General features: G+C 33.5%; 1 protein-coding gene across 1 annotated transcript in view; it reads right to left on the reverse strand.

The window, feature by feature from the left end:
• Positions 1-18368, reverse strand: part of LOC144836857 (complement receptor type 2-like) — a 124887-nt gene extending 106519 nt beyond the window's left edge. The window contains exon 1 of the mRNA XM_078691749.1: positions 18286-18368. Within this exon, the coding sequence (XP_078547875.1) occupies positions 18286-18361 (76 nt within the window). The 5' untranslated portion in view covers positions 18362-18368. The remainder of the gene's footprint in view (positions 1-18285) is intronic.
• Between the last annotated feature and the right edge of the window lie 300 nt (positions 18369-18668).

Below are 18668 nucleotides of genomic sequence, written 5' to 3' on the forward strand. Positions count from 1 at the left end.
CATGTTCAAAAGCGTCAATAACTTTGGTCACTTTTTTCATCTATTCTGCACTGAATGTAGTACGTATACAATATAGTGTTATGCTTAATAATTCTGTATTCTGTAGACGTGACACAAAATAGAGAGCGCACTAAAATTGTTCCAATGGCATAATCGTTTTTCTGTGCTCAATATTCTAACGTATGACGTGCACGTGCAGTTTGCGTGGCGGATAACCCGAATTCGTCAAAGTGACGAGTTCAAATCTAGTTTTTTTTTTTTTTTTTGGTTATCCGCACTTGGCGGATAACCCCTTGTTATTGTCAGGATCTTTTTTTTTTTTTTTCTTTTTTTTTTTTTTCTATATTCTTCTTTCTTTCCACGAATTTTGTTGGCAGCGTATCTCTAATTCTAGCCAACATAAGATTGTATAACTTTGTCAAAAGATTGCCCTGTAGCTGTAGATGTGCAAGAAACTTTTTTTTTCAAATTTCGAGTCGCACAGCGTAAGTTACGCGCGATTTTATGAATTTCAATTATTGATTATAGATTAATAACCAAAAGTCATTTTGTATTGAAACTTGGTGAAAATTTAAGTCATATAAAGCGCAAACTTTCTATGGATTAAAAATGGCAGGTTGCGCAGAAAGGTACGTGCGCACGCGCGTTTAAAATTTCAAATTGCGAAAAATCCATTTCTAATCAACTTTCTACGCGTTTCATGTCATTTTGAGCATTTCATAAATTTCCACGCGTGCGCAATATTTTTACGCGCGCGTGCGCACGTAGGGCAAAAACATGTTTTTTTTGCTTTATTTTTGTTTTTTCAGCCTTTTCTAGTAATTTTACCAACTTTCAAACAATTTCGACTTAAAATCACGTCATACGAGCACGTATAATTGAACAATTTGCGCGCGTTTTTGATAAACAATTTAAAAAATTTGTCAAAATTATACCTTTTTTTAAACAGTCATGAATTCTAAACTACATAGTCAATTTTATTTTTTTTACATATTCTGAAAGTAGATGAGTTGTAGATATAGAATCATGCATCCATTTGGCTAACCGGACATTGTGACGTCATCGTATGGCCACTCCAATATCAAATATAGGATTTTTGTCTCTTTCGTCATAGCTCATCACATTTAATAGAGCGCATCTCTACTTATCCATATTCCATTTTCCTCAATTTTGTAATATTGTCTAGGTAAATCAATTATCTTTTACATGATTTACCATTTTTAAAATTGTGATGACGTCGTTCAAAAGCGTCAATAACTTTGGTCATTTATTTTCACCTATTCTGCACTGTATGTAGTACGTATACAGTATATAGTGTATACCGTATATACTTAGACGTGAAGCAAAATAGAGGGCACACTAACACTTTTTCAATGGCATAATCGTTTTTCTGCGCGCAATATTCTAACTTATGTCGTGCGCGTGGCTTTTGCGCTGCGGATAACCTAACTCGTCCGTAGTGACGAGTTCAAATCTAGTTTTTGGTTATCCGCACTTGGCGGATAACCCCTTGTTATTGTCAGGATCTTTTTTTTCTTTTTTTTTTTTTTTTTTTTTTTTTTTTTTCTATATTCTTCTTTCTTTCCACGAATTTTGTTCGCAGCGTATCTCAAATTCTGGCTAACATAAGATTGTATAACTTTGTCATAAGATTGACCTGCAGCTGTAGATGTGCAAGAAACTTTTTTTTAAGAATTTTGAGTCGCGCAGCGTAAGTTACGCGCGATTTTATGAATTTCAATGATTGATCATAGATTAAAAACCAAAAGTCATTTTGTATTGAAACTTGGTGAAAATTTAAGTCATATCAAGCGCAAACTTTCTATGGATTAAAAATGGCAGGTTGCGCAGAAAGTTACGCGCGCACGCGCGTTTAAAATTTCAAATTGCGAAAAATCCATTTCTAATCAACTTTCTACGCGTTTCATGTCATTTTGAGCATTTCAAAAATTCCCACGCGTGCGCAATATTTTTACGCGCGCGTGCGCACGTAGGGCAAAAACATGTTTTTTTTTATTGATTTTTGTTTTTTCAGCCTTTTCTAGTAATTTTACCAATTTTTATACAATTTCGACTTAATATCACGTCATACGAGCACGTAGAATTTGACAATTTGAGCGCGTTTTTGAAAAAAACGTTCAGAAATTCGTCAAAATTATGCCTTTTTTTAAACAGTCATAAATTCTAAACTACGTGGTGAACTTTTTTTAAATTACATATTCTTGAAGTAATATAGTTGTATTTATCGAATCATGCATGAATATGGGTAACCGGACATTGTGACGTCATCGTATGGCCACTCGAATATAAAATATAGGATTTTTGTCTCTTTTGTCATAGCGCATCACATTTAGTAGAGCTCATCTCTACTTATCCGTATTCTATTTCCTCTTATTTTTATATAATGTCTAGGTCAATCAATTATCTTTCGCATGATTTACCATTTTTAAATTTGTGATGACGTCATCATGTTCAAAAGCGTCAATAACTTTGGTCACTTATTTTCACCTATTCTGAACTGTATATAGTACGTATAAAGATTATACTGTATATACTGTAACGGCATTTGGTATAGCCCAAATCATTTATTTCCTACCTACTGCTATAATGTAGCAGTATGTCATATCAAGGGCAAACTTTCTATGGATTAAAAATGACATGTTTCACAAGAAGTTACGCGCGCACGCGCATTTAAAATTTAAAAATGCGCAAAATTAATTTCTAATCAACTTTCTACGCTGATCATGACATTTTAAACATGTCAAAAATTCCCACGCGCGCGAAAAAAATTACGCGTAAGGTGCGCACGGAGCATGAAAATCATGTGTTTTTTTCTTGAATTATGATTTTACAGCCTTTCTTAGTCATTTTAAAAAAGATTTACATCATTTCAAATTAAAATGACGTCATACGAACACGTTGATTTAGACCATTTGCGCGCGTTTTAGTTGCAAAAGTGACAACAAATTGTCAAAATTAAGCCTATTTTTAATCTATTATAGCTCCTCAGGATCATCCACGACCCCCAATTTTTTTAATTTAATATGTAAGCAGATATGTTGTAGATATGAATTCATGCAGAACCTTTACCACTCGGATGTTATGACGTCATCGTATGGCCACACGAATGTAAAATATAGGATTTTTTACTCTTTCGTTATTGCTCATCAAATTCAACAAAGCGCTTCTAGATTATACGTATTCCATTTCCCCCGAAATTTTAATATTGTCTACGTTAATCAACTATCTTTCGCATGAATTAAAAATATTTTAATTTTTATGACGTCATCATGTCTAAAAACGTAAATAACGTGGGTCACTTATTTTCATCTTTACAGTAAATTTCAATCTGTTATAGCTCGTCAGAATAAAAAGTGATAATCATGATTAAAACGTTTTCTAGAAGCTATTGGATTGTAGATACGAATTGATGTGAATATTTTGCCAATCAGATGTTGTGACGTCATCATATGGCCAGTTGAATTAAAAAAGTCATATTTTCATCTCTTGCGTAAAAGTTCATTGCGTTTAAACGAGAGCGCATCTCACTTTTACGTGCCCAAAATTCTTCAAATTTGTTTTAATGTAAATTTTTAGATAATTATCTTCTAAAATTGTTATCTTTATATGTCAATTTGATGACGTCATCGTGTTAAAAATTGGATTTAAAAGATGGGTCTCGTAATTTTGTCTATGCTACACTGTATATAACATATACAGTTTATTCTGTAAAATACTGTAATATGGTGTATGCTACATAATAGGTACAATTCAGCACTGTAAACATATTTATTTCATGTCATAGGATGGCATAATAATTGTCGAGGTTCATATAGTTAAGTATGTGCATGTTGCGTTTGCGCGGATAACCCGAACTCGTCAAAGTGACGAGTTCAAATCTAGTTGGTTATCCGCACTTGGCGGATAACCCCTTGTTATTGTCAGGATCTTTTTTTTTTTTTTTTTCTATGTTATTCTTCTTTCTTTCCCTGAATTTTGTTGGCAGCGTATCTCTAATTCTGGCCAACATAAGATTGTGTAACTTTGTCATAAGATTGACCTGTAGCTGTAGATGTGCAGGACGTTTCGTTTTTTGACTATAGAGTTGCGCCGCGTAAGTTACGCGTGATTTTGTGAATTTCGCGTATTTACCATAGATTGAAAACCAAAAAAACAATTTAAATTGAAACTTGGCAAAAGTGTAATTTATATCATGCGCTAACTTTCTATGGATTAAAAATGGCACTTTTTACCGAAAGTTACGCGCGCACGCGCGTTTAAAATTTCAAAATGCGTAAAATCAATTTCTAATCAACTTTCTACGCGTTTCAGGTCATTTTGAGCATTTCAAAAATTCCCACGCGTGCGCAATATTTTTACGCGCGCGTGCGCACGTAGGGCAAAAACATGTTTTTTTTGCTTGATTTTTGTTTTTTCAGCCTTTTCTAGTAATTTTACCAACTTTCAAACAATTTCGACTTAAAATCACGTCATACGAGCACGTAGAATTGAACAATTTGCGCGCGTTTTTGATAAACAATTTCAAAAATTGGTCAAAATTATACCTTTTTTTAAACAGTCATAGATTCTAAACTACATGGTCAATTTTATTTTTTTTTACATATTCTGAAAGTAGATGAGTTGTAGATATAGAATCATGCATCCATTTGGCTAACCGGACATTGTGACGTCATCGTATGGCCACTCCAATATCAAATATAGGATTTTTGTCTCTTTCGTCATAGCTCATCACATTTAATAGAGCGCATCTCTACTTATCCATATTCCATTTTCCTCAATTTTGTAATATTGTCTAGGTAAATCAATTATCTTTTACATGATTTACCATTTTTAAAATTGTGATGACGTCATCATGTTCAAAAGCGTCAATAACTTTGGTCATTTATTTTCACCTATTCTGCACTGTATGTAGTACGTATACAGTATATAGTGTATACCGTATATACTTAGACGTGAAGCAAAATAGAGGGCGCACTAACACTTTTTCAATGGCATAATCGTTTTTCTGCGCGCAATATTCTAACTTATGTCGTGCGCGTGGCTTTTGCGCTGCGGATAACCTAACTCGTCCGTAGTGACGAGTTCAAATCTAGTTGGTTATCCGCAACTTAGTTGCAGGATAACCCTTGTGATTGTAAATATCTTTTTCATCTTCTTTGTTATTCTTCTTTCTTTCCCGGATTTTTGTCTACAGCATATCCCCTATTGCTTGTGAATATATCTTTTGTATAACTTTGTCATTATATGGACATTTACCTGAAGTTGTGCACCTCCATATTTTTAATGACGTTAGAGTCGCGCAGCGTAAGTTACGCGCAATTTTATGAATTTCAATGATAGGTCATAGATTATAAACCAAAAGTCATTTTGTATTGACACTTGGTAAAAATTTAAGTCATATCAAGGGCAAACTTTCTATGGATTAAAAATGACATGTTTCACAAGAAGTTACGCGCGCACGCGCATTTAAAATTTAAAAATGCGCAAAATTAATTTCTAATCAACTTTCTACGCTGATCATGCCATTTTGAGCATGTAAAAAATTCCCACGCGCGCGAAAAAATTTACGCGTAAGGTGCGTACGGAGCATGAAAATCATGTGTTTTTTTCTTGAATTATGATTTTACAGCCTTTCTTAGTCATTTTAAAAAAGATTTACATCATTTCAAATTAAAATGACATCATACGAACACGTTGATTTAGACCATTTGCGCGCGTTTTAGTTGCAAAAGTGACAAAATGTTGTCAAAATTATGCCTATTTTGAATCTATTATAGCTCCTCAGGATCAACCGTTACCCCCAATTTTTTTAATTTAATATTGAAGCAGATATGTTGTAGATATGAATTCATGCAGAATCTTTACCCCTCGGATGTTATGACGTCATCGTATGGCCAAACGAATGTAAAATGTTGGATTTTTGACTGTTTCGTTATTGCTCATTACATTAAATAGAGCGCATCTCGCTTATACGTATTCTATTTCCTCATATATTTTAATACTGTCTAGGTCAATCAACTATCTTTCGCATGAGTTAAAAATATTTTAATTTTTATGACGTCATCATGTCTAAAAATGTAAATAACGTGGGTCACCTATTTTCATCTTTACAGTAAATTTCAATCTGTTATAACTCGTCAGAATAAAAAGTGATAATCATGATTAAAACGTTTTCTGGAAGCTATTGGATTGTAGATACAAATTCATGTGAATATTTTGCCAATCAGATGTTGTGACGTCATCATATGGCCAGTTGAATTCAAAAAGTCATATTTTCATCTCTTGCGTAAAAGTTCATTGCATTTAAACGAGAGCGCATCTCACTTTTACGTGCTCAAAATTCTTCAAATTTGTATTAATGTAATTATTTAGATAATTATCTTCAAAAATTGTTATCTTTATATGTCAATTTGATGACGTCATCTTGTTAATAATTGGATTTAAAAGATGGGTCTCGTAATTTCGTCTATGCTGCACTGTATATAACATACAATGTATTCTGTAAATACTGTAATATGCTGTATGCTACAAAATAGGTACAATTCAGCACTGTAAACATATTTAATTCATGTCATAGGATGGCATAATAATTGTCGGCGTTCATATATTTTAAACGTATGTGCATGTTGCGTTTGCGCGGATAACCCGAACTCGTCAAAGTGACGAGTTCAAATCTAGTATTTATTTCTTTCCTTCCACCCTTCTCGCCCATTTTTTGTGGGCGGCGTATCTCTAATTCTGGCCAACATAAGATTGTGTAACTTTGTCACAAGATTGACCTGTAGCTGTATATGTGCAGGACGTTTCGTTTTTTGACTTTAGAGTCGCGCAGCGTAAGTTACGCGCGATTTTGTGAATTTCGCGTATTTAACATAGATCAAAAACCAAAAAACAATTTTAATTGAAACTTGGCAAAAGTGTAATTTATATCATGCGCTAACTTTCTATGGATTTAAATTGGCACTTTTCACAGAAAGTTACGCGCGCACGCGCGTTTAAAAATTTAAAATGCGAAAATTCACCTTCTAATCAATTTTCTACGCGTTTCATGTCATTTTGAGCATTTCAAAAATTCCCACGCGTGCGCATTTTTCTTACGCGCACGTGCGCATGTAGCGCAAAAACTTTTTTTTTTTGCTTGATTTTTGTTTTTTCAGCCTTTTCTAGTAAATTTACCAATTTTCTATCAATTTCGACTTAAAATCACGTCATACGAGCACGTAGAATTAAACAATTTGCGCGCAATTTTGATGAAAAAGTTCAAAAATTTGTCAAAATTATGCCTTTTTTTAAACAGTCATAGATTCTAAACTACGTGGTGAACTTTTTTTAAATTACATATTCTGGAAGTAGATGAGTTGTAGATATCGAATCATGCATGAATATGGCTAACCGGACATTGTGACGTCATCGTATGGCCACTCGAATATAAAATATAGGATTTTTGTCTCTTTTGTCATAGCGCATCACATTTAGTAGAGCTCATCTCTACTTATCAGTATTCTATTTCCTCCTATTTTTATATAATGTCTAGGTCAATCAATTATCTTTCGCATGATTTACCATTTTTAAATTTGTGATGACGTCATCATGTTCAAAAGCGTCAATAACTTTGGTCACTTATTTTCACCTATTCTGAACTGTATATAGTACGTATAAAGATTATACTGTATATACTGTAACGGCATTTGGTATAGCCCAAATCATTTAATTCCTACCTACTGCTATAATGTAGCAGGCCAAATAAGACTAAGTACTGATTGGCTATTTGTTATAAACAAATAGGTCCAGGGACCTATAGTATAGTATAGTAGTCATAATAATCTTTTTCTGTGTGCAATATTCTAACGTATGACGTGCACGTGGCTTTTGGGCTGCGGATAACCTAACTCGTCCGTAGTGACGAGTTCAAATCTAGTTCTATTTTCTTCTTTCTTTCCACGAATTTTGTTGCACGCATATCTCTAATTATGGCAAACATAAGATTGTGTAACTTTGTCATAATATTGACCTGTAGCGGTAGATGTGCAGGACGTTTAGTTTTTTGACTTTAGAGTCGCGCAACGTGACTTACGCGCCATTTTATGAATTTCAATGATTGATAATAGATTAAAAACTAGAAGTCATTTTGTTTTGAAACTTAGTGAAAATTTAAGTCATATCAAGCGCAAACTTTCTATGGATTAAAAATGGCATGTTTCACAGAAAGTTACGCGCGCACGCGCGTTTAAAATTTCAAAATGCGAAAAATCAATTTCTAATCAACTTTCTACGCGTTTCATGGCATTTTAAGCATGTCAAAAATTCCCACGCGCGCGCATTTTTTTACGCGTGCGTGCGCACTTAGCGCAAAAACACCTTTTTTTTCCTTAATTTTTGTTTTTCCAGCCTTTTCTAGTAATTTTAGCAACTTTTAAACTATTTTGACTTAAAATCATGTCATACGAGCTCGTAGAATTGGACAATTCGCGCGCGTTTTTGATAAAAAAGTTCAAAAATTCGTGAAAATTATGCCTTTTTTAAAAAAGTCATAGATTCTAAACTACGTGGTGAAATTTTTTTAAATTACAGATTCTGGAAGTTGATAAGTTTTAGATATTGAATAATGAATCGATATGGCTAACCCGACATTGTGACGTCATCGTATGGCCACTCGAATATAAAATAGTGGATTTTTGTCTCTTTCGTCATAGCTCGTCACATTTAATAGAGCGCATCTCCACTTATCGGTATTCCATTTCCCGTTATTTTTTTATATTGTCTAGGTCAATCAATTACCTTTCGCATGATTTACCAGTTTTTAAAATTGTGATGACGTCATCATGTTCAAAAGCGTCAATAACTTTGGTCACTTTTTTTCATCTATTCAGAACTGTATGTAGTACGTATACAGTATAGTGTTATGCTTAATATATTTAGACGTGACACAAAATAGAGAGCGCACTAAAATTGTTCCAATGGCATAATCGTTTTTCTGTGCGCAATATTCTAACGTATGACGTGCACGTGGAGTTTGCGTGGCGGATAACCCGAATTCGTCAAAGTGACGAGTTCAAATCTAGTTAGGCTATCGCTCTCTGTAGAGCGATAGCCTATTGTTATTGTCAAAGATTTCATTTTTTCTGCTCATTTTTTGTTGGTCGCATATCTCAAAAACGGCAATAGCAGTTATGTTGTAACTTGGCCAGCAGATGCACGTATATATGTAGTTGTGCAACAAACTTTGGTTTAATGAAAATATGGTCGCGTAGCGTAACTACGCGCGATTTTCTGAAATTCTTAGATTGACTATAACTTGAAAACTAATAGCTATTTTTAAATACCACTTGACACACGTATGCTTCATGTCAAGGGTCATATTCCTGTATCATCAGCAAAATTTTGAACATTGGTCAAATCGCGCGTACGCGCGCTGTGAAAGTTAAAAATGCTCAAAATCAACTTTCTACACGTTTCAGGACATTTTAAGCATTTCACATTTTTCAAAAAATTTTGCGTTGCGCGCGCGCTTTTGCGCACTTCGCTCGTACGCAGCCTAGAAAGTCCGTTTTTGCGCTTGATTATTGTTTTTCATAGTTTTATGATATATTTCTTTCATATTTGATGAATTATGAATGCAAAATAATGACACACGTGCACGTCAAACTTTAAAAATCGTGCGCTTGAAAATTGGTAATTTTATGCAAATTTGTGTAAAAATATGCCTATTTTGAATCGATTATAGCTCTCCGGGATGTCTGGTGACCCCCAATTTTTTTAACTTAATATGTAAGCAGATATGTTGTAGATATGAATTCATGCAAAATTTTTACCTCTGGGTTGTTGTGACGTCATCGTATGGCCACACAAATGTAAAATATAGGGATTTTGTCTCTTTCGACACAGTTCGTCACATTCAATAGAGCGCATACCGCGTAAACGTTATCAATTTTCTTCCAATTTTCAATATTTTATTACTAAAACAATTCCTCTTTAGACTTATGAACTTTTTTTTTTAATTTGAAAAGGTCATCATTTTCAAACAATTGAATAAACGTGAGTGGTGTAAAATAAAAAATAACCGTCAACTAAACCGTTTACAATGCTAATACCGTCAACTGTTGACACTTATTAAACGATTTTGATGCATTCCAGCTGTTCGTTACAATCGTTGTAGTGCAGCCTATTGTAGACTAAGCATAATAAATAACATGTGCGTGTTACGATGCGTTGGGCGATAGCCTAACTCGTCAACGTGACGAGTTCAAATCTAGTTGGTTATCCGCAACTTATAAAGTTGCGGATAACCCTTGTGATTGTAAATATCTTTTTTTTTTTTCATCTTTATTCTTCTTTCTTTCCCGGATTTTTGTTGCAGCTATATCTCAAATTTTTGTAGACATAACTTTGTGTAACTTTGTCATAAGATTGACCTGTAGCTGTAGATGTGCAGGAAACTTCGTTATATGACGTTAGAGTCGCGCAGCGTAAGTTACGCACGATTTTACGAATTTCAATGATTGATCATAGATTATAAACCAAAAGTCATTTTTTATTGACACTTGGTGAAAATTTAAGTCATATTACGGGCGAACTTTCTATGGATTAAAAATGGCATGTTTCACAAGAAGTTACGCGCGCACGCGCATTTAAAATTTCAAAATGCGCAAAATTAATTTCTAATCAACTTTCTACGCTGATCATGACATTTTGAGCATGTCAAAAATTCCCACGCGCGCGAAAAAATTTACGCGTAAGGTGCGCACGGAGCATGAAAATCATGTGTTTTTCTCTTGAATTTAATTTTACAGCCTTTCCTAGTCATTTTAAAAAGATTGACATAATTTCAAATTAAAATGATGTCATACGAACACGTTGATTTAGACCATTTGCGCGCGTTTTAGTTGCAAAAGTGACAACATTTTGTCAAAATTATGCCTATTTTGAATCTATTATAGCTCCTCAGGATCAACCGTTACCCCCAATTTTTTTAATTTAATATAGAAGCAGATATGTTGTAGATATGAATTCATGCAGAATCTTTACCCCTCGGATGTTATGACGTCATCGTATGGCCACACGAATGTAAAATATTGGATTTTTTACTGTTTCGTTATTGCTCATTACATTAAATAGAGCGCATCTCGCTTATACGTATTCCATTTCCACATATATTTTAATACTGTCTAGGACAATCAACTATCTTTCGCATGAGTTAAAAATATTTTAATTTTTATGACGTCATCATGTCTAAAAATGTAAATAACGTGGGTCACCTATTTTTATCTTTACAGTAAATTTCAATCTGTTATAACTCGTCAGAATAAAAAGTGATAATCATGATTAAAACGTTTTCTGGAAGCTATTGGATTGTAGATACAAATTCATGTGAATATTTTGCCAATCAGATGTTGTGACGTCATCATATGGCCAGTTGAATTCAAAAAGTCATATTTTCATCTCTTGCGTAAAAGTTCATTGCATTTAAACGAGAGCGCATCTCACTTTTACGTGCTCAAAATTCTTCAAATTTGTATTAATGTAATTATTTAGATAATTATCTTCAAAAATTGTTATCTTTATATGTCAATTTGATGACGTCATCTTGTTAATAATTGCATTTAAAAGATGGGTCTCGTAATTTCGTCTATGCTGCACTGCATATAACATACAATGTATTCTGTAAATACTGTAATATGCTGTATGCTACAAAATAGGTACAATTCAGCACTGTAAACATATTTAATTCATGTCATAGGATGGCATAATAATTGTCGGCGTTCATATATTTTAAACGTATGTGCATGTTGCGTTTGCGCGGATAACCCGAACTCGTCAAAGTGACGAGTTCAAATCTAGTTCTCTTTTTTTGGTTATCCGCACTTGGCGGATAACCCCTTGTTATTGTCAGGATCTTTTTTTTTTTTTTTTTTTTTTTCTATGTTATTCTTCTTTCTTTCCCAGAATTTTGTGTCACGTGTATCTCAAATTCTGATCAACATTACATCGTATAACTTTGTCAGAAGATTTACCTCTATCTGTAGAAGTGCAGGACAGTTCGTTTTTTTACTTTAGAGTCGCGCAGCGTAAGCTACGCGCGATTTTATGAATTTTGCGTATTTAACATAGACTAAAAACCAAAAGTCATTTTGTAATGACACTTGGTGAACATTTAAGTCATATCAAGTGCAAACTTTCTATGGATTAAAAATGGCATGTTTCACAGAAAGTTACGCGCGCACGCGCGTTTAAAATTTCAGAATGCGTAAAATCAATTTCTAATCAACTTTCTACGCGTTTCAGGTCATTTTGAGCATTTCAAAAATTCCCACGCGTGCGCAATATTTTTACGCGCACGTGCGCACGTAGCGCAAAAACATCTTTTTTTTGCTTGATTTTTGTTTTTTCAGCCTTTTCTAGTAAATTTACCAATTTTCAATCAATTTCGACTTAAAATCACGTCATACGAGCACGTAGAATTAAACAATTTGCGCGCGTTTTTAATGAAAAAGTTAAAAAATTTGTCAAAATTTTGCCTTTTTTAAAACAGTCATAGATTGTAAACTACGTGGTGAACTTTTTTAAAATTGCATATTCTGGAAGATGATGAGTTGTAGATATCGAATCATGCATCGATATGGCTAACCAGACATTGTGACGTCATCGTATGGCCACTCGAATATAAAATATAGGATTTTTGTCTCTTTCGCATAACTCATCACATTTAATAGAGGGCATCTCCACTTATCCGTTTTCCATTTCCCCCCATTTTGTTATATTGTCTAGGCCAATCAATTATCTTTCGCATAATCTACCATTTTTTAAATTATGATGACGTCATCATGTCCAAAAGCGTCAATAACTTGGGTCCCTTATTTTCACCTATTCTGCACTGTATGTAGTACGTATACAGAATATAGTGTATACCGTATATACTTTGACGTGACGCAAAATAGAGAGCGCACTAACATTTTTACAATGGCATAATCGTTTTTCTGCGCGCAATATTCTAACGTATGACGTGCACGTGGCTTTTGCGCTGCGGATAACCTAACTCGTCCGTAGTGACGAGTTCAAATCTAGTTTTCTATTTTCTTCTTTCTTTCCACGAATTTTGTTGCACGCATATCTCTAATTATGGCCAACATAAGATTGTGTAACTTTGTCATACTATTGACCTGTAGCGGCAGATGTGCAGGACGTTTAGTTTTTTGACTTTAGAGTCGCGCAGCGTAAGTTACGTGCGATTTTATGAATTTCAATGATTGATCATAGATTAAAAACCAAAAGTCATTTTGTATTGAAACTTGCTGAAAATTTAAGTCATATCAAGCGCAAACTTTCTATGGAGTAAAAATGGCAGGTTGCGCAGAAAGTTACGCGCGCACGCGCGTTTAAAATTTTAAATTGCGAAAAATCCATTTCTAATCAATTTTCTACGCGTTTCATGTCATTTTGAGCATTTCAAAAATTCCCACGCGTGCGCAATACATTTACGCGCGCGTGCACACGTAGCGCAAAAACATGTTTTTTTTGCTTGATTTTTGTTTTTTCAGCCTTTTCTAGTAATTTTACCAACTTTCAAACAATTTCGACTTAAAATCACGTCACACCAGCACGTAGAATTGGATAATTTGCGCGCGTTTTTGATGAAAAACTTCAAAAAATCGTCAAAATTAGACCTTTTTTTAAACTGTCATAAATTCTAAACTACGTGGTGAACTTTTTTTAAATTACATATTCTTGAAGTAGATGAGTTGTATTTCTCGAATCATGCATTGATATGGCCAACCGGACATTGTGACGTCATCGTATGGCCACCCGAATATAAAATATAGGATTTTTTTCTCTTTCGTCAGAGCTCTTCAAATTTAATAGAGCGCATCTCTACTTATCCATATTCCATTTCCCTCAATTTTTTTATTTTGTCTAGGTCAATCAATTATCTTTCGCATGATTTACAATTTTTAAAATTGTTATGACGTCATCATGTTCAAAAGCGTCAATAACTTTGGTCACTTCTTTTCACCTATTCTGCACTGTATGTAGTACGTATACAGTATATAGTGTATACCGTATATACTCAGACGTGACGCAAAATAGAGGGCGCACTAACATTTTTTCAATGGCATAATCGTTTTTCTGCGCGCAATATTCTAACGTATGACGTGCACGTGGCTTTTGCGCTGCGGATAACCTAACTCGTCCGTAGTGACGAGTTCAAATCTAGTTTGTATTGGAACCTTCTTAAACAAATCACCCAGTATATGGGGTGTGTTTGAAGTGGGAGGAGGAGGACCGAAAATGCTGGCGTAATGAAGTAGCCTATATGATTGGAATTGTAATAGGAAAAGTTACTACATTTGAACTGTCCAGGGGAGGAGTTACGGTTTGTTGATTGTGGCTTGGATGTTGAGAGGAGAAAGAAGGCTAGGAGGCCGCAGTATCAAAATTAGATATTTTAATTATCAGCAAAAATGAACACCTATTTATTTACACAGTTTACAACGTACTTAAACCATAGGCCTATCGTAGCTATGTATACCCTCTCAATTTGAAGCTGAAGTTGAATTGAATTTGTACTGGGAAGAATTTGTTTTTAAAAAAGAGTGTGGGGTGTTATTGAAGAGAGGTGGGGGTTGGTGGGTATAGGGAGGTAGACCTACTGGCGTCGGGTGTTATGTACTGAGAAGGCTTTAAACTAATTTTAAAACCCGCTCTGGGGCGGGTATAATTGCTCAGTAACCTAATTCCACATCTCTTTTGATAACTCCTTCAGAAGGTAGATAATTCTCATCATCCAAAGTGTACGTTACTGTCGCGTGTTCGATTTCCACAATGCTGCAAGTTGCTAATAATAATTACATTATTGATGATATGATAAATGATTTGATAGAAAGAAAGGTTCAGTCAATAGTGAGTTGCGGGCCAAACTTTTTAGTCTCCCTTTCAATAACATGCGTTACTTCTAGAATGTTTACTCGATGGTATATAGTTGGTTCGTACTTTCGGTACTGATTTTAACCACTTGATGTAACTTTGTTTACTAATTAAATTGAGTTAGATAATTAGTTATTGACAATTGACAAAACAACGATCGTGATATACACTGTCTAAAGGATAGATGGATGGATATATTAAACATTGTTCATATTTTCACCCATCCCCTTCCCCATTCCTCAATCCTAATGTTACATACACAACACAACAATTTGGACTTATTTTGTGACAAGTTTGTCTTTCGGAAGTAATTCCCAAGGTGCTACCTTTAGTTTTAGTGTCTATTTATTCGTTCCTGTAAACGACAATGTGGATAGGCCTGCGGTACTCCAGTTTCTTTATGCTGAATTTACTGTGTATTCGAGAACCATCTGTGGGCACGACCTATACGGAGGATACACCTAAAACCTCAAGATATAGTATTGCAATACTTTGACAATACTATAAATACGTATTAACCACTTTTGGTCGCCATTTGAATCGCAACTTTATTACTGTGATTGTTGGTACTGTTAGAATAATATAAACATATATACAAATAAACTTTATTACTGTGAGTGTGGGTAGGCCCTACTGTTCGATTATAAACACATAATATACAAATAAACTTTATTACTGACAGTTGCTTCTCAACGTTTGTATTAATTAATAATTACAAAAAATATAAACGTCGTAGTGGTGTATCGTTAAATGTACTTTACTATTTCAATTGACTATGACAGTGAAAGTTTTAACAAAGTATTAAATCGCAAATATTTACTGTATTTAGTGATATATTATTTATAGGCCTATAAAACATGAACAAAATATTTCGTTATACTGAGTGGATAAAAACTATATTTAACAATTATTCCTCTTTGTACCCATCCTCTTCCCCATCTCTCAACCCTAATGTTACATACAAAACACAAATTTGATTTGTTTAAATGAGTCTAAATCAAGTTTCTCTTTCGGAAGTAATTTCTAGGGTTCTAATTTTAGTTTAGACTACATAAATCATAGTGTCTATTTATTCGTTTCTGTAAACGACAATGTATTATAGTCCTGCGGTACGTACATTTGAAATCGCAAGTTTTTACGCTGAAATTACTGTGTATGCGAGAACCATCTGTGGGCACGTACCATCTAGTTTAAACAAATAACCTACTCACAATTTTTGATTTAAAAAAAGTTACAGGTAATATGTTTCATAACTCAATATCGTCTTCGATAACAACTCTTGAACAAATTTAAACAAAGTGAACGCGCAAAAACCCTTACAAACGTAGAAATTCAACGAAAATGTGCATACCATTCACCAGACTTGCAATAAGTCATAGATCCGTATTCATTCACGGACAAAATATTTGGAACGCGCTCTCTAAAACCAATACATTTAACTTTCAAAAGTAAAGTGGAACTTCCCCATTGCAATTTATGTATCTTTTATTATGTAGGCCTACATATTTTATTTCAATTTGTTTTTGTTCATGAATATTGTCTGGTATGTGTGTACTGTGTACATGTGAACAATATCCAAAATGACAAGCACCCGCTTCTTTTGGTACTTTTGAAAATTGTAATTGTGAATGAATAAATTAAAGAAGTGAGAATATATGATGGCCGTCAAATGTAAAATTGGTATAGCAAAAAATGATTTTACAAACATATATCTCTATATAAAAGAATATCATTGATACAACGATATTCGATGCTAACTTGCAAAAAAAAAACCACCTGAAGTATTCTTTTGGGTGGGGGTTATACGTAAGAAAAGGAAACTGATTTCTTGATATTTTGACACGCCTTATTATGAATATAAAAATGTTAAAAAAATTTGAAAAACATTTTTATTTGCCTCCAAGTATTAATATCCAGTGTCAAAATAGCGAAAAAATATGAATATGAGTTAGTGTTTACCGACCGACTGACTCTAGAGAGTGTATTTTTTTTTGCTTTACATTACGTTTATGCTTCATTCAGTCATTAAAATGACTACTACATTAAAACAAAATTAAAAAATGAACCCTTCTCTGGTTATTTAAGATAATGTAATGAATACCTGCTTGATGACCTCACCAAAAAGGACATCTCTACTCATTGGAACAAGTCCAACGCCGAATGACTAAAACTCGTTTCTATGGGGAAGATATTTCCTATGAACGGCGTCTTAATGTTTTAGGATTAAGTTCAATTGAAAAACGTTTCCAACTTTTATCCATGTCATTTACTGTCAAATGTCTTTATGGCATCTACTGTGGATATGTTAAACCCTATTCAATCAACCCGCGTCACGGTGATCATCTCATATTCGTACACCCTTTTGCTCGGACAAATTCCTTAAAGTACTTAATTTTCCACATATTATCCCGTGCATGGAAGGGACTACCGGAAGAAAATAACAAGAGATTCTTTAATTTTAAATACAGGTATTAAGACTTTTATAAACAAGCTTAAAATTTATTGTAAGTAAGGTTTTGGTATATATTGATGATATTTAATGATATTGCAATATATTTTGACATAGCATTTATATGCATTTTTAATTTTTATACATATTATATGTATTTTATACAATCAGTGCAATAGGAGACCTACTAGATAGTGATTAAGTTCGCTTTTTAGAAATCCTGTCTGTGCCTGGTTGTGTGTGATGTTTTGTTCTTTTTCCACGTTTTTTATATTGTATTTTTATGGAGAAAAATACAATATATTTGAAATATATGAAATGAAATATATTAATATAAAAATTCAATATCATTAATTAACTTTAAATTAAATGAAAGTTGACAACATTTAAATTACAATAATGTTGTTTAATATTATAACAATACAAAGTTCAGTATAATCTTGTCTTCTTTCAACAAAATCAAAAACAAAACGACTTATTAATGGGATAAACAGACAAACCATAGTTTGTCTTTTGGAAACCATTTTTTACATAGTTTTAAGGACAGAACAGGTAATGTGTTCGACGGTGTCCCGCATCTTTATGCAAACCCCATTTTTCTTAGCGGCCATGTATTGCGAGGAGTACGTTTACTCAACGACAAAACAACATCCCCAACATTTCGTTTGGGCTCTACCCATTTCTGACATTGCAATGAAGACTGTGTAATATCACTTAAATATCCATTATTTATCATAATGTGCAATAAAAGTGGGTTGTCCCCACAAAAGAGAAAATAAAATATATCTTACATAAATGTTTCATTATTTATTTCTTATGATAAAACATATTATCTTTTAATAAATCTTTTATGATAATTATTAACTTCAACTTTATCATTCAATTAGAGAACATACCTGTAAAAACTTTCTGTACCAATGAAAATAGCAAGAAGAAGAACATCAGCCGTTGAGCCATAGTCGACGTACACATACTTTTTGCAGAATGTTCAATTAAGACATAATTATAAGAGGATAACATTTTAAAAACAAAATTGAATAAGGGCTTGTCAGTATTTTAACAACTTCCTGTGAATTTATCTTACAGTGCTCCATCCTGATTGATTCTTAAGTGTGCAGGGTTTGGCAGTCGTGTTTTTTATCTTCTGTTAAAATGTCTATAAATATAGGCATCGATAGTCTTTTTTGTTCTTTCCTCTCTTACATTAGTGTGTAAATCATAACGGTATGTTTATTAGTTAATTAGCGTGTAGGGGTCAGTAGTTATCAAAATAAAAATT

The sequence above is a fragment of the Antedon bifida genome, chromosome 3 (assembly GCF_963402885.1).
Source record: "Antedon bifida chromosome 3, ecAntBifi1.1, whole genome shotgun sequence".
In the NCBI taxonomy this organism is placed as follows: Eukaryota; Metazoa; Echinodermata; class Crinoidea; order Comatulida; family Antedonidae; genus Antedon; species Antedon bifida.